At 39.4% G+C, this 20814-nt stretch overlaps 1 protein-coding gene across 4 annotated transcripts in view; it reads left to right on the top strand.

Annotated features, from left to right (window-relative positions):
* LOC149218265 (uncharacterized) overlaps window positions 1-20814 on the top strand; it is a 503060-nt gene that overhangs the window by 159413 nt on the left and 322833 nt on the right. For all 4 annotated transcript variants that reach the window (XM_089383876.1, XM_089383877.1, XM_089383874.1 and 1 more), the window contains 3 exons: window positions 14587-14670; window positions 14925-15072; window positions 15391-15518. In XM_089383876.1, the coding sequence (XP_089240002.1) occupies window positions 14587-14670; window positions 14925-15072; window positions 15391-15518 (360 nt within the window). The remainder of the gene's footprint in view (window positions 1-14586; window positions 14671-14924; window positions 15073-15390; window positions 15519-20814) is intronic.

Genomic DNA, 20814 nt, shown 5'->3' with positions numbered 1-20814 from the left:
CATGGGCTTTCCTTTTCCAGTTGGAGCTGAAACATTTGATGTTCTCACAAAATTATTAGAAAAGCGTTCTATGGTTTTTGTCTTGGAGGGGTTTCCACCTAGAAATTCTTATGTCTACTGTCTATTACTTATTTATGCTGAAAATTAATTAATGATCTGAAAAAATTAACAAGTTACTAATTGCTAAGAAACACTGATTCACCCCCCTCTTAGTATTTCCAATAGCGTACCCCTTCTTCACAGTTTTTGACCTGTCTTGGAAATATTTTCCGATCGATTTTGTTCAAAATCTGGCAGGGATTTTTTGGAATGGTAAATTTGAGCTTTGTGATCTGCACAATTCGAGTACTTCATATTGGGACTCCTTCCATTGGTGAAAGTCCGTAAAGAGCAGGGGACATCAACTGAGGTGACATTGGGTCCTTGTCCCATTGTTGCCACTTGATCTAGTAATAGTCCCTTAGGAAACCCTGCTAAATTGAGTGGTAATAGGTGCAAAACCCATCACTTGGGTACATTGCCCATGTAGCTCCATTTTTTGGGTCAACTCCTCACAAACCCAGTATCCCAAGGGTTGTGGGGGTTCCTCCCAAGCTACACAATTCAACACTCTCTCTTAGCGAGGGTGGTGCTTCCACCACTTGGAAGTTTCTCGTATTCGTGAGCGACACTAGCCCAATCTTTGGCGTCAACCATTGCAACATACCTTGTAGAATGAACCTCACTAGCCTCGATCTCGATAGTGGCCCTACGACAATCTCGTCAAAACCTGAAGATTCAAATTTCCATAGGGCAGTTGACAATCCTTCACAGTCTCCCTTTGAAGCTAGACTCCCTCTGATTCTACACAAACTCCACTGGCTCACTCTGCTTTCCCTCTTAGAAAGTTCTGCTACCAAACTTGTGTCCTTCCAAGGTCAGTCCGAGCTATGGTTGAACATTGGCTCTAATCACTCTAGACCACCGCAACTCAACTTAGCAAGCGATCTCATCCTCCTAGGTCAAATACCTCACATGCACATGACTCCAATGTCAGATGTGCAACTTCACAACCCAATGAAGATACTAGCTTGCCATCATCTCGTCCTTCACATAGAGCTAAAACGTTCATTCGAAAGCACCCCTTGAGTAGTCCCAACAATCTTTGATAAGTCATAGAAAGTCCAATATCTACAACTTGCCACACAATAAATTGTTGTTCACTAGGTTCTCCACCAATCCACCAAAACTCCCAGCCTATCTCGTCACCTAGCTAGTCAAGACCACATTTCCATGTTCTCAGCTGAACCTTCTGCTCCATGCTTTAGGCAATTTCACAGCTCCCTCTTAAGCTGCTTCACTGTGCACAGTCTGATTCAGCTGTCCCTTTAAAGTAGCTCTGATTCCATGTTGATTTTTCCTCGACACTTCAAAATCAGTTTTGTCTAGAACATGATCACAAACACACTAAAATGCTACATCACAACCACTTTGCGTAGCGGAAAATGTACAACAGTGAATCAATGTAGCACATAAAATTTTACACAACCCAAAACTTGTTATATTACAATCTTTAATACAACAAACATAGGGCTCCTGTACCAAGCATTATGGCCCTTACAATTAGCCCTGATACAAGGAAACCAGGGCTTGATGTCAACAACGTATGACAACCTATCTACCCTTGAACAATACACACTTGACTTACTTGCTGAAGGAGATCTCACACCAACCTTTTCAGTCCATGTACCTTGAGCACCTGGTGGGTCCTTTGCCACCTCTACTGCTGCTCACATGTATTTCTGTTGCTTTTGAATTGCTTGCACCTTCAGCTGACCAATCTACCTTCTATCAATTCTCCTACTGCTCCAAGAAGACTGAGCATATGCTGCCCTCTAACAATGTCTTAGATCACTGTTCTTAGGGTCTTCTCAATTGCCTTCACACAGTCCCTTTACTGCCACCAAATATGATTGTTCACAAGGTCTTCACTAGACTGCCTTCTATTAGATTTATTGAATCTTGATGCTTCAAAATGTTTGATCATAGGCTACAAGGACAACCCTTCCTACTATCATCTTGCTACTCCAAGAAAACGGTACATAGGGCACACTTTGCAGCCCTCACAACCATGACTCAACACTTCATGAGTGACAGTACTTAGGGCATCTCAAATCAGCCCACACACAGTCCCTTTACAACCTATAAAGGGACCTAGGGCACAAAAACGTTGTTCTTCAACACCCTTGTGGACAACCCTTTCCACATCGGCAATTCATCAAACATAAGATCACAACCTTACCTCTTTAGGAACTCAGCATAGCTCCTAACAGTCCACGTTTCTGTGCATCACTTGATTAAAATTTTTGGCCTTGATGACTCTCCTTAGTGGCCACCACAGACCCTGCGACCACCTCAGACCCACGACCACCTTAGTTACAAATATGCCTGTGGTCACCTCACTTGCTGGCCCTAATTTCCTGTGCAGAGCTTCGGCCCCTTATCCTTGCCTTAATGCAGGCCTTGTTGCCGCCTGTCCAACACAAAATTAGGGTCTCGACCCTCTCTCCAACCTCAGAAAATGTCACAAAGCTAGCGCACAGAGATGATGCCCAACTTGCATGCCCAAAATCTCACGAACAAACCTTCCCAATCTCGACTAGCGAGAACATAAGACAAGAAACCAAACACATCCTTCTCTACTTGCTAACTCAGCTCCTTTTGAGGTCTACGGTCTTCTTGTGAAGTCTTCTATTGATGAATTGCACTTGTGGATGTGACAAATGATCTTGAACTCACCTATTCTTATAGTGATCATAGGTGGTGTCATCCTCCACCAAGGGTTGTGTCTTGTAGGCCAAGCTAACTTGAGCCTACACATAGAAACCCCACTATCATTAGAAATAAATTCCTTTTCATTTGTCTTTTGCCACATCATTGAAGCCCTAGGTGCCCCTTAGCCCTTCAAGGGTGCCCCTTATGGTTTCAATGGTTAAACTATCAATTTTCCACCTTGGTCTTCTGCGCACAACTTTTGGTACAAAACTCATGACTTGGGTACATTTCCCACAAAACTCCATTTTCGTGGGTCAACTCCTCCCAAACCCAGTACCCTAGGGGTTGTGGGAGTACCTCCCAAGCTACACAGTTCAAAAATGACTTGGATTTACTTCTTGAAGACAAGGGATGAGGTCTTTAGTCGCTTACAAATTTTTAAGGCTCTTCTAGAGAACTCAACAAGAAAGAAGATAAAGGTTCTTCAAATATAGAATGGAGGCGAGTACATTGAGAAGTCCTTCAAGGATTTCTGTGCAAAGGAGGGCATTAGGAGAGAGTGGACAACTCCATACAACCCACAACAAAATGAGGTTTTAGAAAGAAAGAACAGGATGATTGTCATAGCAGTGAGGACCATGCTATATGACCAAGACATGCCTAGATATCTTTGGGTAGAGGCATGTAGCACAACAATTTACATTTATGATAGGGTTCCGCACAAGGGATTGGGAAAGATGACACTTGAGGAGGCATTTATAGGAAAGAAGGCAAAAGTAGGACATTTCAGGATATTTAGCAGTGTTGCTTATTGTCACGTTCTAGGTGAGAAGTGCACCGAGCTAGATTCGACTGTAGAAAAGGGGTATTTTATTGGTTACAACGAAGCCTCCAAGGCATACGGGATCTACATTCTAGGTAGCAGAAAGATAATTGTGAGATGGGATGTAAAGTTCTAGGAGGAGAAAGCCTTTAGGAAATCTCACGAGTTGCCAGTAGAAGATCTGAGGGATGAATAGGGATCTCAGGCTCAGGGCACTAGTACAAGTACAGTTACTATTATGGGCACATGTATAGGTGTAGAGGAGAGTTCATAGCATGTGGAGAAACAACAACAAGATGAGGAGATTGAAGCTCCACCCATCACTTGTGGGAGAAAGAACTGTGAGGTGCTTCAGACATTGAGGGATGCGTAGGAATTTGTGGGAGCTCCTAGATCGAGCACTGGAGACGAGACCGCTAGAGAGATATGCAGGATACAACGCATTGATGAGTGAGCTCATTGACATGTAAGGGTTCCTTATGATGTGATGGAGAGTTAACTGCTCAAGAATTGGGTGATGGCAAATGATGGGGGTAGAGCTCATGCTAGGCTTTTGCCCATGTGCTAATCAATGTTCTAGCCATCTTTTGCGTTTTAACTTTTCTTTTTCTTTTTCTGTGGCCATCTTATGCTTTTATCTTTTTTTTTAGTAGTATCAACCTTTAGGGCAAAGTTTTCTGTCCTTGACTCACGGATGTGGATGTGAGGGTGGAAAGTCCCATTGAACTAATGGCAACTGACCTGAATGATGGATGTGACATCAAGGGAATGGTGAAAGGTGTTAAGTATGGAATGGTTATGGACGTGCTAGTTTAATCCAAGTTTCCCAAGTAGTGCCCTTCCTATTGATTTTCTAGTACAGTTAAGACTAGGGTAGTTTTTCACAATTGATAACTACTTCTAATGATATATTCAAACCTTTCTTTATACTTCAATCATCAAGTAGCTATACATAAAAAACTTGGGCCATTCATTTCATCAATAGAGCAATATAGAGATCGCAATAAACAGTAAACAATAGACAAGAGACACTAAGAATTAGGCTCACAGCCAAGGCAAAACCCACAAGGGAAAACCCAACCAAATTCTTTCCTTATGAGAGAGATAATTTTGTTCATCAATAGAACATCAAGAATATTCCAACAAGATTCAAATCTCACCTCAATAATGTCCTAGTCAAAACTAGTCAATAGGAGAGAGAAAAAGTCAACTATGGTCAACAATAACAGTCTATACAGATAGGCTGAATTCCGGCCCTGAGTTAGCTAAACAAAGGGGCTAAATTCGGTCCTGAAGTAGCCTTAGAAAAAGTCAACGAACTAGTCAAAGTACTTAGTCAAATCTCTAGTCAATGCATGTGGTTAACACTGGTCAATGAGCCAATATAGGGATGAAATCACAGTCAACCAAAATCAAAGTATCTCTGAAGTCCTCGGTCCTCCAACATAGTCAAAGCCTCAATCAAAATAGATGCCGAATTGTTCAAGTCAAAGAAAGTCAAAGAAACTTCAAAGACAAAGAGTCAACGTAGATCATAAATGCTTCTCTCTCCTTCGCACATGTGGTGTCTATCTCTGAAATTGCAGATCAAACTTGTGTGATGATGCTCCAAATGAGTCCCAACAATGCCCTATTTATGTGTCAGTGTTGTCAAAATCGGACTGGGACTTGTGGAACCAGCCGGTCCGATCAGTTTGGGGACCAAACCGGTCCGGTTCAAGGTTTAGAACTGGAAAAGGCCAATCCGGTGTTGAACCGACCTTTTTCACCGAACTGGCCGATTTTGTATTGAACCGGCCCGTTCTGTATCAATTGATCAAAGATGTTTGAAATGCAATTTTTTGAAGAAAAGATAGGAATTTTTGAGTGGGGCAGCCTAATATTCAAGCCTATGGCCCTCATATTGCTATGCAATTCATGGTAACGTTAAATTCTTAAAGTAAAAGTGACATTACCATGAAATGACTCAGGATGTTTGATAGTGGTTCCGACCTCATTGGATTTCATATGGAGAAAGTAGAATTTTAGATCTCACTCAAAATCCAGTAGACTTAACAGTTTTTTAGGATTTTGGGATTGGGGGAATTGCAATGTTTCCATTGGATTTGTCATGTACGAGGGTATGGAACTAGTATTTAATCAAGAGCACCAAGCCCTCTATATACCTTGATGTTAGAGGCATTGGTTGTCAAATTGCTCTGTCATGACCCTTACTAAAAATGTACCCATCACTCAAACAAAATCTTGACTTGACATGCTATGTTTTTTCTATCTTATTGTCATGCTTAGACGGTGATATTGATGAGGAAAATCCCAATATAGGCAATGATTTTGATGATAGGTAGACATTTGTTGTAGCATGATTTTTTTGGGATGCCAGAGGCCATCTAGAACCTGTTTGTTGATGTATTTTCAATTCAGAGATGGATTGTAGTTGATGCTATTTTGGTCATGTTCACCCTTACATAAATGAGAACTTTTTCTTATTTGTGCATAAATGATTTGGATTGATATGGATGCACATGAATACATATGTTTTTCTTTAAAAGTTGAATATTTTATGTGTTTTTGGTTGATTGATTTTTTTGGTTCAGTTGTTTTACTAGTTCCGGTCCGGTTTTCACTGGTTCCCGGTTCCGGTCCGATTTCAACTGGTACCCGGTTGATAGGGTTTTACAGTTTGGTCATTGGTTCAGTTCTGTTAACATTGATATGTGTGCGAGGAGGGCTAATTAGCACGTGGGGTTGACTTGAAGAAGATGAGGCCAACTTGGTCAAACTTAAAAAAATGAATTTTAATTTTTCTCCTTTGCTTGCCAATGAAATACACTAACCGCATCTACTTAAATTTTCAACACTTCCTACGCCCCTAAGGCGTCAGAGGAGGGCCCACTGGACTAGGGTTAAACACTTAGCCCCCCTTGGTAAGGTGAGAGAATAAGTTTACAATAAAGATCGGTCAATCATCAAGATCACTCCTTTGTTAGATTTTGTAGCTTGGACATGTGTTCTAGTCTTGAGAGGTGTCATTGAGGCTAAAAGCATGGAGGAATTAATTATCTCCAAGCCAATTTAATTTTTCCTAAGGGAAATATCTTAATTATATCAATTAATGATTTTTTAAATATTTCCTATGTCTAATTTAGGGAAAGTGAATAATTAATTGATATTAGTTGGGATGAGATCAATTTTCCTCTATAAGCTTGTAGAAAGTTTCTAAGATGATCCTAGCCATGTGTTGGATCAAGTGAACTTCTCGTCGTGGCCATTCATTCATTGTAGAGAGAAAACTGGCACAAGAATTTTTATTGTGTGTAGTCTTGTATATGTAAGTGTAATAAGTAAAATTGTATTATTGATAAAATCTTAATGGTGTACAATACCTTTGTGGCGGTTTGCCTATATAGGCATTGGCTAGCCATGAAGGATGAATAGTCATGTCTTTTGACTATTTACCTCTTCATAAATAATAATGTTTTTAATAATACTTAATTAATTATTATTTTAATATTATTTATTTTATGAATATTTCATTCATAACATTCATGAATGAGAGATTATATAGGAGATCAATGGGCAACATTAGAGAGACAATCGAGTGTGTGAATTTTCAGAGAGACACCAGGAGGGTTTTAACAACAGTGTTTGGGAAGAAATTGCCGAAGTTTATTCTTTACATAAATTTCCAGTTTCTGAGTATAAGAAGGAGGGCGAATTATTTCTGCAGAAGGAGGCCAAATTTGCTAGTTCGAGTTTCCCAGTTTACTAGTGCGATTTGCTAGGGCGAATTCCCAGAGGCAGTGCGAGTTGCTGGGAAAGCCAAATCGAGTTTCTGGTGGCAGTGGGAATTGCAAGAAGTGCGAATTGTAGGAAAGGTAGATCAAATTTCTAGAGGCTGCCAGATTGCCAGTGCGAATTGCTAGAGGTTGTCAGTGCGAGTTCCAGAGGAGGTGCAAATTGTGGGAAAGGGCTGAGCTAATTTGTCGAGGCAGATAATGAAGTTTCCTAGATCGATTTGTTCAACAGTGAAGATAAAAATATAGCTGGAGCATTGCTAGTATCAGACAAGCAATTGTAATTTCTCAATAGCAGTTTTTGCTAAAGATAATAATAAAAATCCTCAGATTTGAAAACTGGTTTTCCCCACATTGGGGTTTTTCCAGGGATATTTTGTCCAAAAATATTGGTGTAAATTCTGTGATTGGTTTCTCGCATATTTCCTATAATTGTATTTTGTGATTGGTGTTGTTTATGTTATTATTCATTAGTTCCCGCAAAAGAATTAATGTGTCGTGATTAAGTGACAAGCTATGAAACCAGATTCGTCGCCCAGGCCTGTCATGTCTTGAATCGGGCGAATCGAACACGATTTGGTTGGATTCGTGTCCTTTCGATCGAGACATGATCGTGTTCGGATCGTGTCTTGATCAGACAAGACTGTGTCTCGATTTTCGGACACGAATCCCGAATTTGGCAAGTCTGCGCGACGTTAAAAGGTAGTTTTTGCTATTCTTTTTGCACATCGACTTATTTTGTTTTCTGTGGGTTTGTTGTGGGTGTTTGGGAGCAAAGAGAAAAGGGTGTGGGAGCATTTTCAAGGAGATTCAAGCAACAAGTAAGTTCATTTTCTCTCTATTTTTTTTGCATTTTTATTACAACAATTTGCATGTGCATTTCTTTTACAAATTTGTACATTTTTTGTTTATTTTTTTACAACATTCATGGCTCAATCAAGGGCAGCAGGGAAGGGGCAAAGGAAGGGGAAGAATGTCCCATTGGAGATGCCCTTCCTCTCCCAATTTTATCAGTGGCTGTTGCAAGTGTTCCCTCTATTGCAAGTGGGGTTGCAACAACAACTTCAAATGTTGAGGGAAGACATCCTCCTCAAGGTAACAAATATCCCTTGTGGAAATATGTCACAAGAGAGCAAGGGCCAAGCAGCAAGGTGAAGGGAGGAGGCAATATGAGTTGGAAATGCAACTATTGCAACACTACTTTCCTGAGCTCATATTTCCGTGTTAAAGCTCATTTGTTGGTTTACCAAGTTGTGGAATTGCAGCTTGTAGAAAGGTACCTTACCAAAGAGAAAAGAAATGGAAAGAGAGTCCAATGTTCGTATGGCAAATGTGGCTATGAAATCTAAAAAACTAAGAATTATGACCCCCATCCATTCTTGAGGAAAAGAAGTAACAAATTCCCATTCGAGAGTTTTGGTGGGGGTCAAGCAGCAAAAAGAAAGGCAATTTCACTTGGTCCAATGGACAAGATTTTTCAGAAAGAGAAATGGGAAGAGTTTGATCTCACCATTGCCTTTTTTCTCTGTCAAAACTTCATATCCTTTAATTTTGCACGCTCACCTCTATTTATTGAGATGTGCTGAGCTCTAACTCAAGGGGCTCCATCAGGGTATGTGTCTCTTGGGTCATAGAAGCTTAGAAGCACATTGTTGACGAAGACAAAAAAAGAGGTGGAACAAATGCTTGAGCCTATTAAAGCATCATGGCCAACATCTGGGGTTAGCATTGTTTCTGATGGATGGACAGATCTAGCACGACACCCACTCATCAACTTCATGGTGTCTTCCCTGAATGGTCCAACTTTCTTGAAATCAGTGAATGCACTTGGACAATACAAGGGTGCACAATATATGGGTGAGTTGTTTATTAAAGTTATTGAAGATGTAGTTGTTGATTCTTGTGTGCAAATCAGTACAGATAATGCACCTGCTTGTAAGGCTGCTGGCATGATTGTGGAAGCTAAATATCCACAAGTGTTTTGGACACCTTGCATTGTCCATTCATTGAACTTAACACTTAAATCTATTGCTTCTGAGGTGCCTTGGATTGGAAGCATTATTGGGGATGCATGGCATATCTGTAACTTTGTACAAAATCATACAAATGCCCTCACTATCTACAAGGAGTACACCAATCTATCATTATTGAAGATTGCGGATACACAGTTTGCCTCTTCATTCATCATGTTGAAGAGGTTGAGGGAGGTCAAGACTGCTCTTAGGGCCATGGTTATTTTAGAGTTTTGGTCTTTTTGGAGAAAGATAGATCATGTAGCCTCTAAAAGAGTGAAGGACACAGTCTTAGATGATGCTTGGTGGGAGAGGGTAGATCTGCTTATTCAGATCATGGACCCTATCATTTCTTTGCTTCGATTTGCAAATACAGACCAACACATCCTAGAAGAGGTTTATGAGGGATGGGATTCCATGATTGAGTCTGTGAGGAGCATTATTTTACAGAGTGAGTGCCTCGAGTATGAGACATCATTAGAGGCCTTCTTCACCACCATACAAGATATTCTTGTTAGTAGATGGGACAAGAATTGCACATCTTTACATTGTTTGGCTCACTCATTGAACCCAAAATATTACAGCCATGAGTGGCTGAATAGTGGACCTTCCTGCAGATTCCCTCCTCACATGGATGGTGAAATCTCATAGGGGAGGAAAGATGCATTCAGGCGGGTTTTTCAGGATAGAGCATCCCTTGATGAGGTGGACAATGCCTTTGCAGAGTTTTCCACTGGCACTGGTCTATTTACAGGATATGATCTGTTTAGAGAGAGGGGGGTTAAGAAGCCCTATTCTTGGTGGGAAAATTATTGGGTAACAAGCCCTCCTCTACAACAGTTAGTCATGAGGCTCCTCTCTCAGGTGCCTTCATCCTCTTGTTATGAGAGGAATTGGAGCATATATGGGAATTTGTATAGTGTCAAGAAGAGCAGGTTTGAGCAGTCTAGGGCAGAGACAATGGTGCATGTGCACACCAACACTCATCTTATTTATAGGCAAAGGGATGAGTGGTTGAAGGGAAAGACAAAGATGTGGGATGTCTTTCCTGATGATATGGGTCTGGACAACAGTGTTAAGTTGACATTTGCCAACTTGGATCTTAATGATCCAGTGCTAGAGCTTGTCACATTTGATGATGGTGATACTGTAGAGGGGTCATCCTCCACACCAGCAGATGCAAAGATGAGTTTGGATACAGGGGAGGAGGAGGGAACAAAGTAGAGCAGTGGTGACCATGGTGATGTTGATTTTGATAATGACTATGAGGATTAATGACTCATGAGTCATGAGCTACCTACTGCCTTGAGGCTTGTATACTTGTAGTTGTTTTGTATTTACTATTTCTAATTGCCATTGGCATTGCACTACCTATGTAATACATTTTGATTTTGATGACTTAATGAGAAAACTACAGTATCTTTATCTTACTATCTTGTGTTCTTCCTATTGGATCATTGATGAATTGAATATGTATTATGATTTATCATTTATGTCACAATTGTATCTGTATGCTTAATGTTACTTTGTAAAACTTACATCTAGATGAAGATCTATGTTTGAAATCAATGAATTTGTATCATGAATGGCAATTTGTGTAAGAAATCTCTCTCTCTCTCTCTCTCTCTCTCTCTCTCTCTCTATATATATATATATATATATATATAATAGAATAATATATAATGTATCTGAACGTGTCCTGGTCCGAGGGGTCAACATGTCCGTATCTGACACTCGAATCCCCGTGTCCGTCGTGTCTTGTATCCCCGTGTCAGGTGACTTAGGTGATAGGAAATAATTAACTTGGTTAAATAACACCTTCTGGGTAGCCAGAAATTTCATACCCTTTATCCATGTTAGAATGACAAAAACATTAAGTAAAAGCACTCGATTGCAATATGGTTAAAGTACATGTTGAGTGGTAACCCACCTTCCTTTAGAGGAATGTTAGATGGTGAGAGGTGTATGACTGGTGGAAATGGAAGAGAAATGTGGCATATCATCATAATTGAGCAATGTATAGGATTGTTGGCTGGGTAGCTATCCAAGATAGGATAAAAGTTTTCTCTTATGGGGTTACCCACTTTTGGTTGGTAACAATGCACAATGGTGCATGAACTTGGATGCCTTCCTTAGCCTTGGCACTGTTGATTTGGGGTAGCATCAGATGTGCTCTAGCCATGAAAATTGGTCGACAAGCTAAAGCACATGAGATCTCCAAGACCCAGAAATGGTTTGGGCAGATTCTTCCTAGTTTAGGAGATATTAAAATAATGAATATTTTTAGTGGAGTTCCTAAGTCTAAACTTAGGAAAAATAAAATATTAATGGGTATTAAAATAAAAATGGGTTAGATGATTCCAAAAGACATGGATCAAGGCAAATCTAATCTTAGCCGTTGATTAGAGATGTAATCTCGGTCGTTGAAGGACCAACGGGAAAAGTATAAGAGGAGGCTTGAGGGTCAGTTGGAAAATACACCAGAGTGATCAGTGATTCGATTTTCTAGAGCGAGTTTTGCTAAGAAAAGTAGAATTAATGATCAGTTTGCAGTGAGGGGCAGTGAGTACTGGACAGAGAGGCAGAGATAGTGCCGAGAGACTAGCACAGGGGCAGAGAGGCAGACGCAGAAGCTAGAGCAGGCCACACAGAAGCTAGATGAGACAGCGCAGGGCTCGTGTCATCCACACATAGGGTAGCAGGAGTGACACAGAAAGCCGTAGAGGTTGCATAGTGCCTCAGAGGGCTGACACAAAGGGTTTTGAGACTGACGTAGAAGCCAAGAGGGCTAACACAGTGCTTCAGTTGTGCCGGAGAGGGTTTCGTGTGGCAGATTTTCTGAATATCTGCTTCCGAATAGAGAGGTATTACTGCCAGTTATTTTTCTCTGTCGTGTGAGCCAGTTTGGCACCCAGTTGTACTCAAGGATATACTGCATAATAAATAACCCTCAAAATTGCTGCATCGGTTTTCCTGCATTGGGTTTTTCCGGGGACGAGTTGTCCAAAAATAACGGTGTCACTTGTGTGTTTGCTATTTCTTTCAGCTGTTGATTTATAGATGGTTGAGACTGTATTGTGTTTATTTCGATGTTTATATGTTTAAATAACTTGTTTGTAATTAACAAGTAGGAGAAATAAACCAGAAGAATACATATAAAATTTCTAATGGATAGACTTAGAAATTTCAACATGCACTACCTTTAATCGAAATAAAATAAAATTCAATAAACTTCTCCATGTGGTGTGCTCCTCCTATCATGCCTCCAAATATGTAACTTTTCTCTGGGATATGTGAAATGCCTCAAAAGTACAACTAGAAGCATGGACATGCATCACAATATGTAGAAGGCATCCAAAAGTGAACTGCTACCACATGTGAAACAAATGCTTCCAAATATGTCAACTCAACTCTTAAACACATCTCATAAGAGGTGAGCATCCTCCAATCATGTGAAAGAAAAGATAAAGCCAAACTGCCAAAATACAAATGCCCTATAAACTTCTCCATATGTGGTGTGCTCCTCCTATCATGCCTCCAAATATGTAACTTTGCTTTGGGATATGTGAAATGCCTCAAAAGTAGAACTAAAAGCATGGACATGCATCAAAATATGTAGAAGGCATCCAAAAGTGAACTGCTACCACATGTGAAACAAATGCTTCCAAATATGTCAACTCAACCCTTAAACACATCTCATAAGACGTGAGCATCCTCCAATCATGTGAAAGAAAAGATAAAGCCAAACTGCCAAAATACAAATGCCCTATAAACTTCTCCATATGTGGTGTGCTCCTCCTATCATGCCTCCAAATATGTAACTTTGCTTTGGGATATGTGAAATCCCTCAAAAGTACAACTAAAAGCATGGACATGCATTACAATATGTAGAAGGCACCCAAAAGTGAACTGCTACCACATGTGAAACAAATGCTTCCAAATATCTCAACTCAACCCTTAAACACATCTCATAAGACGTGAGCATCCTCCAATCATGTGAAAGAAAAGATAAACCCAAACTGCCAAAATACAAATGCCCTAGTGCAATGTGGTTGTCAATAAGATTTCAGAAGATGCCAATTGGACTTTGCATTTCAGGTGGTAACATTAAGAACATTTTGAATATTATATTATATTTATTGTTACCAAGCTTTGACCTAGGCTGTGGTTTGAAGCCCATAGAATTGGTCTGGGCACTGTTTTCTAAAGTAGGATCTATATACTCAGTCTATTTAAAGGCATGTAATGTTGAGTGTGAGGCATGTATAGTTTGTGGCAATCTTTTGAGTCTCTCTTGTTTCCTCTTGCTGTCTACCCTTTCGCTTGTGTGCACACTTCATTGATGGGCAGGCCATGGAGGAAGAAGTTTGGAAGTGCTTGTAGGACAGATAGATTCCTGTTTGGAAGATGTTTGTTGCTTATTCTGAAATTGTTAGTGGTACTGCAGGTTGTCAGGGAAGAATATTCAAGTACTCTTGATGGCAATATAGAGTATGCTAAAAAGTCTTATCTTTTTATACACGTTAGGCTACATTTAGAAAATCTCTTAGTCACGTCATTAGAATGGAATCTTGTCCACTAGCCTGAATGCATCAGCTTATAATGTTGGCAATCTAAGCACTCATAAGTTCCTGTAGTGTGCTTATATGCTAGAAAAACTAGTGCAGAAATATATGTTTACTTTTGTGAAGTTGCAGATTTGATTGCAATATAGACTCTGGAGTATGTTTTAAAGTTTGATCCTTTTAAAATTTATACACGTTAGGCTACATTTAGAAAAGCTCTTTGTCACACCATTAGAATGGAATCTTGTGCACTAGCCTGAATGCATCCGGTTATAATGTTGGCAATCTAAGCACTCGTAAGTTCCTGTAGTGTGCTTATATGCTAGAAAAATTAGTGCAGAAACATATGTTTCCAACTTTCCTTTTGTGAAGTTGCAGATTTCCCAGGTGAAATTATTATCTCTTTATTTTATTGTTTCTATTTTCTGTTTTGTAGTTTTATAAGATTGGACATTTATAAATCAGAGCAGGAGATAAAACATATGCAATTAAATGATATGAATGTTCTGTCATTATGACAGATTTATGATGAAGAGATTGTTCTTGGCTATGTTGGTTCAATTTGTCAGTATCTCAACTCATGCATAATAGATCTGATAAAAATATATCTTTGATTCATTATTGGCATGTTACTTCAGCAATTAAGGAGAACACGGTTACATGAAAGGAATTTTTCATCTCGGGAAAGGATAGAAAATCATTTAAAATTCCTCGAAAGCAAGGTAAATATCTTCCTCTAATATCATGTGCTGATAGATCTAGAACTTTGTAATAGATGGTATGCTGAGTCTTTACTTTTCAGTTGGATAGATAATAGCATTTCATTGACCTAGATGAGAATTTTTACTGTATCATGTTAAAGAAGTATGTCTACTTTAGAGATTGTAACCTCAGATGAAACTCTTACTCTGGCACATAATCACATTAATGGCATCATTTTTTTAAAACACTCAAGGATACAGGTTTTTCTATTCAGGTTGCGACACTTGAAGCCAATTCTCCTATTCCTGTTGATATTCTGATTAGAAGGAAGACGAAGGTTCTTATTATAACGGGTCCAAATACTGGGGGAAAAACAGCTACCATCAAGACAGTGGGGCTAGCTGCACTGATGGCAAAATGCGGTGAATTCCATAAATTTTTTAACTAACTTTACCCTGATTTTTGGTCTATCTTTTGCAATGTTTACCGTTCAAAATATTTCAGTTAGATATTCATATACTGGCCAAATACTGTCACAGTAAGGGGCACTCTCAATAAAATTAGGAAAGTACGTTATATAGTAATACAATTTTCTTGCCCACTAAATTAAGAATAGCTAGGCTGTTCTTAATTTTTGATGTCTTCATTCGTCCATTGAAGCTGCATTTTTATAGTTTTTAATATATTGGAATTTGCAAGAGTCGCATTTCTGATGATCTTTATGATTGTTCCATTGACAGGACTTTATTTGCTAGCAGCGGAACCAGTGAAAATACCATTTTTTGACTCAGTTTTTGCAGATATAGGTGATGAACAGTCATTAAGTCAGTCTCTTTCAACATTTTCAGGTCATTTGCAGCAGATTAAGGTTGGTTCCATTCTATTGTTTTTTGTATTTTGAGAAATGTCTTATAAACTCGCCTTGGTAAACTGTCATGCTATGAGGGGTGTATCTGTGTCATCAAAGTCACCTAGGACTTGCACCTGGCCTCATCCACACCCACTTGAGGGGGTTTGAAGCCAGGTCTCCACATTAGTACAACCCTGATCACCTCACTGCTTGCTGCTAGACCACACAGGCATGGGTGTTGGTTTAACTGTTTAACAATTTGGCTTAAACATAAACCTAGGTTGATGCCACACTTTTACAGTTTGGCTCAAACATAAGCATCCTTTTGAAGTTGAAGTTAATAGTGTACCAAAAGGGGACTACCATACAATTTTATGACATAGATATTTCCAAGAAGATTCACTTAATCCTGTTTTACATGTCACTTGTTTGATTCACCCATGTGAATGTTGTTGAAATATGTATCTAGGTTTGGTCTTCATAATGTCTTATGTAATCTTTATTTTATGTATTTGATGTAAAGAGAAAGGAAATTTATTATTATTATTTTTATAGCATGTCTTTCATGCTCTAGGTCAAATTTGTTTTAGATTCAGCGCCCGTTGTGTGCTTCTAGGGTTTTGTCAGAGAGTCAAAAAGTCAAACGTGTCATTGTCATATATAAAAGACCCTATTGGGCATTTTGTATCATATAAAAATAATTTATTGTAAGTCAAAGAGTCAAACGTTTCTGTCCAACACCAAGTCGATCTGCAAGAAGACAAGTTGGCCTTCAATGATGAAGTTGGCATCATTAGGGCTCCCTAGAAGCCTATATATAAGAGACACTCAACCTCATTTGAGGGATCATTTAAGACCTTCGATTAAGCAAGAAGAAGTTCGATCACAAGGAGAAAGAAGGCTGAAAGGGAAGCGAAGTTAAAGGAAAAAAAATCAAATCTCTGAAATCTGTTTTGGGCCTCTATCCTTCGCACGTGCAAGAATTAGGGCATCATTCTGTTGCAGCTAGACCGAAATTGCAGTCATCAGAAAAGGGTTAAAATTTGGGTTCAAAAGATAAAGTTTGGAAGCCGAGTTACCAAGGAGGAAGAGAGAAAATTCAGCGAAGGGAAAAGAGACCTATTTTGCCACATTACTCCCACATGTGCAAGCTAGGGTTTCTGTAGTAAGGCCGAAAATTGCAGTCAAAAAGTTGCAGGTCTGAACTTGTGATCAGAAGAGAAGTTGCCACAGTTTTGGAGAAGTTTGACTTGGGTTGACTTTGTGAAGGATAAGCTCATCAAAGGAGAGGTTGACTTGGTCTTGGAGGGGTCTTTGTCTTGGGTCTGATAGGTCTTGGAATTTGTCATTTGAAGATTCTATAAGAAGAGAAGAATTCTTGTGGGTTTTCCTCTCAAAGGAGAGGTTTTGGCCTTGGCTAGCAGCCTATATCTTGTGTCCACTTGTTCCATTGATCTTCATAGTTTGATAGCTGTTTGATGATAGGAAAACTATAATAATAATCAAAGAAGAAGCTATTTACAAGTAAATCAAGTTCATGTAAAAGAACATCACAAGTAGTTATCAAAGATAAGAGAAATCACCCTAATCTAGTTGCCATAGATTTCTCAACAAATGTAAGATGGAAGCTTATCTTTATCTTTTACAAAGACCATCTCCAGAGGCTCAGGAAGCCTATGCTACTAACATGGTACTGATCAATATCAAATTTGCCTGAGGTTTGTCATCTCCAATACCATGAAGTATGTCAGAAATATGTTGTCTACTAAACAAGCTCATATGCATGTATGGTGCCCTATTACCCCTCATATCAGCAGGGGTACACATACATTTTCATAGTGAATTTATCACCATTGTAAGCCCAAGGTCACAAGCCAAAAGCCTTGTAACAACCATGTGAGTCATTGTATTAGGTGTCCTTGTTAAAATTGGCAACCAGGGCAAAACTTCATGTGGGTCATCTTATTCATGGCTGATAATACCTTTATTAGATTCCTCTCGTCGAGAGGTGTAGGATTGATATAAAGATCATCCGATTCCGATAAGTATTCATGGAGATATGAATTTATTTTGATTATGGAATTATTATCAAGCCGACCTACAACTCATGTAGGCTCAGAAGCTCAACAGTCGCATCTATTCACCCACCAACGTTGTGTATAAATATAAGAGGACTTTTCCTCATTTAGACTCACTCATCTCATCACATCTCTCTCTCTCTACTGCGCAGATATGAGTCTCTTCTATACTGCACTGAAATGGGTCTCTCTCTCTCACACATGTGAAGCCGGAAGCTGTTGAATTTGAAGCTGCAACTGCAGAAGTAAAGATTGACTTGCGTGGCCTAGAAGATCTCCTCTTTGGAACTGCGCTATAGGTTCATCTGAACCTCCTTTGAAAGCCACAAATTTTGGTGGTGGAATGAAGTCAATCCGACGAACGGTTTGCAAGATATCGACTGCCCTAGTTTGAAGCCGGAAACTGCTGAAACTGAAGCTGCAACTGCAGAAGTAAAGATTGACTTGCGTGGCCTAGAAGATCTCCTCATCTGAACTGCGCTATAGGTTCATCTGAACCTCCTCTGGAAGCCGAAACTTTTGGTGGTGGAATGAAGTCAATCCGACGAACGGTTTGCAAGATATTCACTGCCCTAGTTTGAAGCCGGAAACTGCTGAAACTGACGCTGCAACTGCAGAAGTAAAGATTGACTTGCGTGGCCTAGAAGATCTCCTCATCTGCTGTAGGTTCATCTGAACCTCGTCTGGAAGCCGAAACTTTTGGTGGTGGAATGAAGTCAATCCGACTATCAGTTTGTGAGATATGGTCTGCCCTAGTTTGATAATGAAGCCGCTAATGCCGATGCTACTGATCTAGGGTTTGCTACTGCTGATATGAATCAGATTTATTGTACTATTTCTCTCTGCTGAATTATTGAAGATAAAAGAAGATTTGATCAAAGGGTTTCCCCACACATTGTGGGGTTTGTCCCTGGCTAGCCGCCACATCTTGTGTCTCTTGTCTTGGCTTGTTTTCTGTCGATCGTTTAATGTTCTATTTGCACTTTACTTTATGTACATGTGATTGCTAATCAGTGGAATATAATAAGAAAAAGAAGTAAACTGTTATAAGCATAGAACATACCATAACTTAACATGGTATCAAAACTGAGGTGAAGACAAAGCCCGAGCAAGAGCAAGAGCAATCATTGAAGAGAAGATTGGCAAGGCTATTTTAAAAGAACTATGGGGTCCTCAACACTCTTTCCTGCCGAAGACAAGCTCTGTTCGAAAGCTGACTATCACGGATGGAAGATGTCTATCGATCTAACCCTTGAAGATCAAGGAGTGCTGGACCATGTAAGAGGCAATATTGTTGAGCCTTCATCAAATGCATCTGCTGCTGCCTGGAAGAAATGGAAAAATGGAGAAGTCAAAACAAAGAAGATCATCCGGGACTCTATCGACAAGCGCTTGGTGGCCTACATCTCTGATCTAGACACCTCCAAGGAAATCTACGACAGACTGGTGAGTTTATTTAAAGTTAATGATGCAAATCAAGTTTTGTTTCTTAGAAATAAGTTGAGGGAAATCAAGAAGGGTAAAGATGAAAGTATGCAAGCATACTTCTTAAGAATCACCGAGATCAAGAACGATCTCCTATCTATTGGGGAAACCATTACTGACAGAGAAATGGCACTCACAACTCTCGGAGGATTACCATCTGAATGGTATGTGTTCAGGACTACTCTTCTGAACAATAATGTAATTCCTAGTTTCGAGGAATTTGTTACCTTGAGTTTCGCCTTCTTCAGCCTGAGGCCAAATTCGAGCTCAAACCACTTAGCCTCGTAGCTAGCCCTACGAGGACAGGAGAGGGCTCTCTCCGGTCTATCTCAGCAAAAAGTTTTCTAAAAGGGGCTGAGATGACTTTAAAAGAAACTGATTTTAGGCTAGTAAATTGATAAAAAAGGGTTTTTTAATAAAATGATGGGGTTTTTTTGGGCTGCATGGGGCAAAGGAACAGCTTGAACAGAGAAATGTAATCAAAAACACGGATTATCCCCTGAGGCAAGGTAGGCAAGAAATTTAACATCAAATTAAGATTAAATGGAATGGCAAGACTGCTGAGGAGCTGACAAGGGCATAGAGGATGAATCCTTGTCAAACAGAAGAAAACATTAAATATGAACAAACTTATAGGCAGAGCATAAAATATTATGAATTCTACCTAAACACTTCATTTGTTCAACTGGAAATGATCATGAAATGAAATGAAAACATAACAGGTTACATATGAAACAGAAGGAAAACTTATGCTAAATTGTCATACCACAGGAATCTCAGGGGTCAGAGCTGTATTTTTCATTAAACACTCTGTCAAAAACTGTACAAGTAAGCTCTCTGTTCTCCTCCACCAGCACTCAGAATTCTCTCTCTTCACACTCACTCTTACAAATGATTTTTTAATACATTAAATAAACGCTGCTAGGGGAAAAACAAATCGACCCCAAAACAGGGGCGCTGTTTCACCTGCAGTTACAAGATAGAGATAGAGTCATTTCTTTATTCTAAAACAGGAGATCGTTCCCCTTAAAATCCTCTGATGGCTATTTAAGAGATAAATGCTGGAGCGCAGATCCCTTTGAATCATTAACTGAAGTCTTTGAAATAGGAATCGAATCCTATGTCTTCTGCTGTTTTGGCTCCGTTTGAATAGCGCTCTTTTGTATGCCTTGATTCGGATAGGATACACAAAGCGTTCATTGGAGCAGTCTTGAAGCAACGTTATGGTACATGGACTCTGATCTGGTATCCAGAAATTTGGCATACCACTTAATGCACATAATCTCATGTTTAAAAGTGCTGCTACAAGATATTCTTTAGAATCGTTGAAAATCTCCATAAAGGATTGCCTCAACTTGTGAGTTTTCATTGAGGACAAGTGCTTGAAAATTCAATTGCATCTCCTTCTGAACAGTTTCATCCTCTGATATCATGCGTACACTTAATACTTGCAATGCTTCCATCGCAGTATCAATAAGACCTCTGTCATAATATGAATAAAAGACATGTATGCATGTTTCTGGATCTGGTTGAATATTTTCACGATGCATATGCTCGACTAGTAATTTCAATTATGTCAAGACGTCCTCTAAAAGAAGCTGGCCTAAGAATGGTGTTATAAGACAGAACATCCGAATGAACTCTCTAATCTTTAATTTCATTAAAAAGATTAATGGTTGTTTCAAAATCACCATTTGCCAAGGCTATCTTCATCAGGATTGAGTAAGTACAAGCATGAAATGTGAATCCAT

Source organism: Pinus tabuliformis, chromosome Q, assembly GCF_031772625.1.
Source record: "Pinus tabuliformis cultivar Carrire ecotype Pingquan chromosome Q, CPIR1, whole genome shotgun sequence".
Taxonomy (NCBI): Eukaryota; Viridiplantae; Streptophyta; class Pinopsida; order Pinales; family Pinaceae; genus Pinus; species Pinus tabuliformis.
This window is presented reverse-complemented; position numbering and strand designations above follow the sequence as displayed.